The 8,714-nt window shown below is 51.5% G+C and overlaps 1 protein-coding gene across 1 annotated transcript in view; it reads left to right on the forward strand.

The window, feature by feature from the left end:
- The first annotated feature begins 781 nt into the window (after positions 1-781).
- The window catches only part of LOC135829654 (uncharacterized), a 14,355-nt gene continuing 6,422 nt past the window's right edge, over positions 782-8,714 (forward strand). Inside the window, exons 1-2 of the mRNA XM_065342047.1 lie at positions 782-1,148; positions 1,383-1,547. Of these exons, the coding sequence (XP_065198119.1) occupies positions 1,076-1,148; positions 1,383-1,547 (238 nt within the window). The 5' untranslated portion in view covers positions 782-1,075. The remainder of the gene's footprint in view (positions 1,149-1,382; positions 1,548-8,714) is intronic.

Here is an 8,714-nt window from a genome sequence, read left to right on the forward strand (position 1 = left end):
GCAAAGCTGTCCACAGCTGTCCAGATATTGAATATTACACAAAAAGCACACCACTGTTCAACCATTGTATTCTTCAAAATGAAAATTGATCAATCTCTTTTCCGAAGATTCCATGACACTCTGAAAAGCAGCAATTAAAATAGTTCCACTGCTGACTTTTGTCAAATGAGATCGTTTAAGTACATGCAGGTCAGAGTGCATTCTTGCGACAATACACGCACAGTTACAGGAAGTGCTTAATAACTGTACTTGATCTCCGTAAAGCTACACCATCAACACCGAGCCATTGCGTAGATGTAAAACCTCGTGATCATGACGGCGTTGTTCACGCCATAATTCCAGGGAAGCCGCACTACTACTCTACTGCCAACACAAGCGTAGATTGGTCTGCAGCAACATGGCACATAATCGTTCTCCCAACACCCACTGACATTCATCCTGCTCTAGCTCTACCTACACACTAATCACACTGCATAATACCGGTAGTTCTGTGGGAATGCGTGTGGATCAGACATCTACATGCACCTACGGTCCTAGGTTACAGTAGGTATTCATTGGCGCTACCTGAAGCGGGCTGCTTCACAAGTAACTGAAGTTGTTTATTATGATTGTGCATGTACGGGTGCAAGAATTAGTGCAAGCACAAGTACACGTACATGCACATGAACATGTACATTGTATACTCGATGCTGTAGACAGCAAGCTGTTTCGGCCATAAAGGCCCCAGCATGTACACGGTGTGAGTAAAGTATGTACATGTACATGTGCATGTAGAGTAGGAACAGTGCGGAGTGTGTTCCCTAATGTTTATTCTCTCACCTTTTCCCAGCGCATCCCCGGAAAGTATCATCTGATCCAGACTCACCTACCACTAGTTCAGGGTCAAAGAAGAACGATCGCGATGAAGATCTACACGTAGCTCTTTGCACATGTCCTCTTGTGTCCTTCACCTGTAAAAAGAGCATAGGAAGCGGTTTCCAAAAACAGTTAGCCATTGCTTCCAATCGCCAGTGGATACATTGTGGTTGAAAAACCGTATGTTTTTCAGGTGCTGGTATTCGTTGCAGGTAGAAACATGGCCAACAATCTTATTGTTCCCCTTGTACTGTCGGCGGTGGTGACGCTCGCGCTCCTCATTACTGTTCATGGTGAGTTGCAGGCTTCAAATATTGCTTCATATAAATATTGCTTCATATACATATACATGTATGTATATTACCTCATTACAACTCAAAATTCTCTAAGTTGTGTCGACATGTGCAGGTACTTGTACATACAAATTCAGGGAGGTTACCGGTATCATTATTTTACTGCTATTGAGTATCTCACACCGTAGAACTAGTTTCTTGTTCTGTCTGTACGTTATCTGTTTCTACGCCCAGTTGTTCCAAAGTGGTATGAACAGTCGCGAACCGACAGTACTGTTATCCGAAAACTCGACACCGGGATTTGGCGATTATGTGACGAGCTGAACGTGCCGATAGTTGGTTTCAGCAGCAGGGCGTGCAAAGCGTTCGACATCACAACACGGAAGATACATGTATACCGTGAGTGCACAGCTCTGCATGAGGATAGCGGCTGGGGGGGGGGGGGGGGGGGTGCAAAACAGGCAGATTGAACGAGGCCTGTCGCTCCCCAAAGGTAGTCTTCAGCCCCCAAAGAAAACGTCATGATTGCCAAACAATGCGTTGGCCAGATTTCATGCAGAGCTGCACACCACTGTGGATTTGCTAGATTGAGACATTTTTGTTTTGTTTTTTTTTTCTTTTTTTTTACTATTATTCACAAACCCTACTCGTAAAATAAATAATTATGTGAATTATATAAACAAACAGCTACTGAGCAGGGGCTGCACTGGGCAGCAGTGATGGTGAGGTACCAGGGGCTCCACCGACCAAAGGTCTCGGCTTCAATGCCACAAGCACGCACCAGGAAAAAGAAACAGAAATGTAAAGCAAAGCTAGATGTAGCTATGGGGAAGTAGAATGGGTAAAAGTACCGGTAGGTGTTTAGAAAAATAAAAACAAGATGAAAAGAGATTGTTTATTATCAGTGTTTGGACTGATGTACAATGTACATGTCAACATCATCAACCAAAACTTATGAACTTTTTTAATAGATCTGAAACGAAACTCGCACAAAGAAGTGTAAAGAAAACAAGCTAAAAAACAGAAAAATAATAAGGCACCCATTTTGATAATCCAGGGGATGGCCCACGCCTGGTAAAAGAATAAGCAGAGAAAAGAAAAGAATCATAACAAGTTTTTCCATGTATGCAAAACACAGCTGAGCACTCTGAGCAAGGCCAGGAACGCGGATTAGCGGGTCCGGCAAGCGACGGGCTCAAAAAATTACAGGGAATCTGTTGCCCAGTACCAGTTGCTGTCTCTCAGGTGTCCGTAGACCTTTGTCTTGAATGACTGAAAATGTGTTTTGTGTGGGCGCTGCGACAGCAGCCTGTCAGGAAGGGAGTTCCATGCGCCAATACAGCAGTACGGGAACGACCGCTTCACGACGGATGGAGCTGAGACAGGGAGCGTGTCTGACAGTTGATAGGCGTGGCTGGTGGCATTATTGTGCTGGTTCCTGGTTTTGGGGTTGGCTGGAGAAACGCAATGCGGTGGCAATACAGCAAGTAGCTGAGGAGGACCAGTAATGAAATGCAATTTGTACATGCACGAGAGAGCAGCAACAGTCCGGCGGACAGCCAGACTCGGGAGAATTGCACCAGGGCCAATGATGCGCAGTGCGCGGCGTTGAACATTATCCAGACGTTGGATGTGTCTGGCTGGCGCGCCCATCCACACAAGCGGGGCATACTCCATCAGGGGCCTCACGAATGCCTTGTAGACAGTCGTTCGGCCAGCTGGCGTTAGAAAGTGGGCCGCTCGTCGGAGAAAGCCGAGGCGCTGCTGGGCGCGGATGGTCACGGTCCTGAGGTGATTAGCGAAGGACAATTTGGAGTCAAATCGAACACCAAGCAGTGATATGCTGGTTTCCTCCGGTACAGGGGTACCACCAAACAGGATTTGGGGCAGGTCTAGGTCAGTGCGTCGGAGGGAAGCAGTCATAGCCTGTGACTTGCTGGGCTCGAAAGACACTTTCCACCGGCAACCCCACTCATGCAGGCGGTTTGTGGATACCTGCAAGGTGTGTGCAGCGTCCCGAGGGCACTGAGCTGAGGATACTAGACTGTATAGTGTCGTATTGTCCGCGTAGGCCTCAAGCTGAGCATTGCCATCAAGAACATCGGCAGCGTCATTCACGTATATTAGAAACAACGTAGGGCCCAATATACTGCCTTGGGGCACCCCTGCAGAGATTGGGTAGAGAGAAGAAATCTGACCGCCGACTAAGCACTGGAGTGAACGGCCGTCAAGATAAGACGATAGCCAGCTATGGAGAGTGCCAGTAATGCCGAGCTGCCGGACCTTGTAGAGGAGGCCCACGTGGGAGACCCGGTCAAAGGCCCCGGCTATATCGACTGCGAGAATTCGTGCCGCGCCACCTTGGCCAACGATGTCCACCCAGGCGTTATGATGCGCCTGTAGTGCATCTGCCGTGCCGAGACCTCTACGGAACCCAAACTGGTGGGGAGTGAGGAGCTGCTGGCGCTCAAGATGGTTCATCAGTTGGCGATTGACAATAGTTTCCATTACTTTGGACATTATGCATAATAACGAGACTGGGCGGTAGTTCTTCAGAACAGAGCGCGAGGACCGTTTGTGGATCGGTACCACGTTAGCTGTCTTCCAAGATTCTGGTTGAACTCCGCACCTGAAACAGAGAGCGAATAGCTGGGACAAGGGCTTCGCAAGTTCTTTGGCACACTCTTTCAGGACCCGGGCTGAAATGCCGCCAGGACCAGTCGCCTTTGATATGTCCAGTCGCGCTAGCAGACGGTAGACAGTGGCGGGGCGAAAATGAACGGCTGCGAGTGCCGGTGCTCCGGTTGCAAAAAGGTCAGGTAAGTCGTCAGAAGTAAGATCCTGGCCAGTGACACTGCACTTCCTGGAGAAGGTGGCAAAGGCTTCCGATTTCTCATGGCTTGTTGCCAACTCCCGTCCGCCCGCGTCAACAATGAGAGGAATGTCCGTGTTTCGTCCGTCCCCACTAGCATACTTTAACTTGGTCCACCATTCTTTGTCCTTCAGTGAGCCCGTGGACAGGCTGTGACGGATACTGGCCTCTTTAGCTTCCTGGGATCGCCTTAGGATGTTGACGGCTGTGGTAACGGAGCGGAGGAAAGCTTGTTTGAGTGAAAGATCGTTCGGGTGTTTTCTCCAGGAACGCCAACGTTTGTCCTTTTCCCTCATAGCAGCTGTACATTCCGGTGTCCACCATTTCGGATCACTCGGCCTCGTGGTAAGTTCCTTAGATGGGACAAACCTGGCTATTGCGCCTCTGATAGTGGAGGTTACCCGCGCACAGGAGGTGTCCGGGTCATCAGTTATGATGTCGTGCCATGGAGAGTTGCGAAGGAAAGCTCGGAGGCGATGCCAGTCTGCGCTCTTGTACCGCCAGACAGTTCGCTTTGCTGCAGGCTCGTGGCAAGGTAATATGCCTACGAAGTCAGATAGAACGATAACGTGGTCAGACCGCCCAAGAGGGGGTGTGGCGGTTGTCAATACTGGGGAGTTGAAGGTAGACATCACGAGGTCAAGGGTATTGTCGCCACGAGTAGGAGTCTGAACATGCTGCGTAAGGAGGTGTGCGGCACAAGTGTCCTCAAGTGCTTCGCCCGCCGGTGTGGTCTTTGAGCTGTTTAGCCAGGCACGGTTGTGAACGTTAAAGTCCCCAGCAAGAATGAGACTAGCGCCGTGTTGACGGGCCAAAGGAAGGGTGTCGTCGAGATGATGGATAAAAGAGAGGTCACCGGGCCCGCAAGAACCCGGCCGGTAGACACCTCCCAGGACAATCTTGTGCCCGGCGCTGAGCTGGATGGATACCCACAAGACTTCATGCTGGGGGGCGGCCAGTTCATCGATGATCAAGGCTGGGAGAGTAGATCGCACCCAGATTGCAACTCCACCACCGTGTGCTGTGCGGTCAAGCCTTAATGGAGGGCTATAGCCCGGGAATATCGTGTCCGACACTTGGACCTTCTCTGTTGTGAACTTTGTTTCGGTTACCACTGCGACGTCAGGGTTGTGCTGTAGCAACGCGTGCTGGAAGTCGCCTAACTTGCTACTTAACCCGAACGCATTTGTGCACAAGAGGCGAAATGGAGCAACCATGGAAGAAACAACAAGAAATAAACGAAAAGCTAAAAAATACCAAAATGTAAACCTAGAGCTAAAGTTCTTAAAAACAAAAAAGTCCTGAACGTGTTTCTAAGATTTAAAAACGCCAAGTGTTCTGCTTGCTGCCAGCTGGACCCTTTCTCTTTTTCTTTCTTCCACGGACTTCGGTGAATTCGGTTTCAGCTGAGGGGGAGGTCGAGCTTCGCTGCCGTTTGCTGTTGGTGCCTGCTTTGCTGTTGCTCTTAGCGCAGTCAGCCAGTAGGGCCATTGCTCTGTCTTCGTCACTAGCAGGATCACAGTGGGCCAGAGACGTGGTGGGGTCAGGCTGCGGTGGGGAGGGGGTGGGGGTTCCTCCATCTGACTCCTCAGCCCAGCTGCTGTCGGGAGACAGAGCTAGAGTGAAGTCCGGCTCACCTTCAGTGCGTCCCACTGAGGCAGATTCGGGTTCCCTGGATGCAGGGTGTGCAGCGTCCCGAGGGCACTGAGCTGAGGATACTAGACTGTATAGTGTCGTATCGTCCGCGTAGGCCTCAAGCTGAGCATTGACATCAAGAACATCGGCAGCGTCATTCACGTATATTAGAAACAACGTAGGGCCCAATATACTGCCTTGGGGCACCCCTGCAGAGATTGGGTAGAGAGAAGAAATCTGACCGCCGACTAAGCACTGGAGTGAACGGCCGTCAAGATAAGACGATAGCCAGCTATGGAGAGTGTCAGTAATGCCGAGCTGCCGGACCTTGTAGAGGAGGCCCACGTGGGAGACCCGGTCAAAGGCCCCGGCTACATCGACTGCGAGAATTCGTGCCGCGCCACCTTGGCCAACGATGTCCACCCAGGCGTTATGAAGCGCCTGCAGTGCGTCTGCCGTGCCGAGACCTCTACGGAACCCAAACTGGTGGGGAGTGAGGAGCTGCTGGCGCTCAAGCTGGTTCATCAGTTGGCGATTGACAATAGTTTCCATTACTTTGGACATTATGCATAATAACGAGACTGGGCGGTAGTTCTTCAGAACAGAGCGCGAGGACCGTTTGTGGATCGGTACCACGTTAGCTGTCTTCCAAGATTCTGGTTGAACTCCGCACCTGAAACAGAGAGCGAATAGCTGGGACAAAGGCGTCGCAAGTTCTTTGGCACACTCTTTCAGGACCCGGGCTGAAATGCCGTCAGGACCAGTCGCCTTTGATATGTCGAGTCGCGCTAGCAGACGGTAGACAGTGGCGGGGCCAAAATGAACGGCTGCGAGTGCCGGTGCTCCGGTTGCAACAAGGTCGGGTAAGTCGTCAGAAGTAAGATCCTGGCCAGTGACACTGCACTTCCTGGAGAAGAAGGTGGCAAAGGCCTTCGATTTCTCATGGCTTGTTGCCAACTCCCGTCCGCCCGCATCAACGATGAGAGGAATGTCCGTGTTACGTCCGTCCCCACTAGCATACTTTAACTTGATCCACCATTCTTTGTCCTTGAGTGAGCCCGTGGACAGGCTGTGACGGATACTGGCCTCTTTAGCTTCCTGGGATCGCCTTAGGATGTTGACGGCTGTGGTAACGGAGCGGAGGAAAGCTTGTTTGAGTGAAAGATCGTTTGGGTGTTTTCTCCAGGAACGCCAACGTTTGTCCTTTTTCCTCATAGCAGCTGTACATTCCGGTGTCCACCATTTTGGATCACTCGGCCTCGTGGTAAGTTCCTTAGATGGGACAAACCTGGCTATTGCGCCTCTGATAGTGAAGTTTACCCGCGCACAGGAGGTGTCCGGGTCATCAGTTATGATGTCGTGCCATGGAGAGTTGCGAAGGAAAGCTCGGAGGCGATGCCAGTCTGCGCTCTTGTACCGCCAGACAGTTCGCTTTGATGCAGGCTCGTGGCAAGGTAATATGCCTACGAAGTCGGATAGAACGATAACGTGGTCAGACAGCCCAAGAGGGGGTGTGGTGGTTGTCAATACTGGGGAGTTGAAGGTAGACATCACGAGGTCAAGGGTATTGTCGCCACGAGTAGGAGTCTGAACATGCTGCGTAAGGAGGTGCGCGGCACAAGTGTCCTCAAGTGCTTCGCCCGCCCGTGTGGTCTTAGAGCTGTTTAGCCAGGCACGGTTGTGAACGTTAAAGTCCCCAGCAAGAATGAGACTAGCGCCGTGTTGACGGGCCAAAGGAAGGGTGTCGTAGAGATGATGGATAAGTGAGAGGTCACCGGGCCCGCAAGAACCCGGCCGGTAGACACCTCCCAGGACAATCTTGTGCCCGGCGCTGAGCTGGATGGATACCCGCAAGACTTCATGCTGGGGGGCGGCCAGTTCATCGATGATCAAGGCTTGGAGAGAAGATCGCACCCAGATTGCAACTCCACCACCGTGTGCTGTGCGGTCAAGCCCGAATGGAGGGCTATAGCCCGGGAATATCGTGTCCGACACTTGGACCTTCTCTGTTGTGAACTTTGTTTCGGTTACCACTGCGACGTCAGGGTTGTGCTGTAGCGACGCGTGCTGGAAGTCGCCTAACTTGCTACTTAACCCGAATGCATTTGTGCACAAGAGGCGAAATGGAGCAACCATGGAAGAAACAACAAGAAAAAAACGAAAAGCTAAAAAATACCAAAATGTAAACCTAGAGCTAAAGTTCTTAAAAACAAAAAAGTCCTGAACGTGTTTCTAAGATTTAAAAACGCCAAGTGTTCTGCTTGCTGCCAGCTGGACCCTTCCTCTTTTTCTTTCTTCCACGGACTTCGGTGAATTCGTTTTCAGCTGAGGTGGAGGTCGAGCTTCGCTGCCGTTTGCGGTTGGTGCCTGCTTTGTTGTTGCTCTTAGCGCAGTCAGCCAGTAGGGCCATTGCTCTGTCTTCGTCACTAGCAGGATCAGAGTGGGCCAGAGACGTGGTGGGGTCAGGCTGCGGTGGGGAGGGGGTGGGGGTTCCTCCATCTGACTCCTCATCCTCAGCCCAGCTGCTGTCGGGGGACAGAGCTAGAGTGAAGTCCGGCTCACCTTCAGTGCCTCCCACTGAGGCAGAATCGGGTTCCCTGGATACATCCCTTTCGGCATCCGATCCTCCTGTAGCTGTAGCAGATGAGTCCGAGTACGGTTTGTCTGACCCCACGCCACTAGCACTGGCAAGCTGGCGGTTGTATGTCGTAGCCGAGGGAGGCTGCTGATCCAATGAGCTTGGATTTCCCGCCTCTCGTCCTGCTACTCTTTCTGCATCCGACCCTCCTACAGCAGATGAGTCCTGTTTGTCTGACCCCACGCCACTGGCCAGTTGGCGGTTGGCTGGTGGACCCCGACCCCATGGATTTGTCGTACTCCGTGTGTGGGTGAGGCGATTTGGACATGCCTTTGCCTCATGTCCGCCTTGCTGACATCGAAAACATGTTTGCGTTTGTCCTGGGTACCAAACCCGTACCGTAGTACTACCGGAACCTATACGCACAGTAGACGGCATGCTCTTCTTCAAACTCATCCTTGCATGGCGGTTTCCCGTTTCG

Source organism: Sycon ciliatum, chromosome 13, assembly GCF_964019385.1.
Source record: "Sycon ciliatum chromosome 13, ocSycCili1.1, whole genome shotgun sequence".
Taxonomy (NCBI): domain Eukaryota; kingdom Metazoa; phylum Porifera; class Calcarea; order Leucosolenida; family Sycettidae; genus Sycon; species Sycon ciliatum.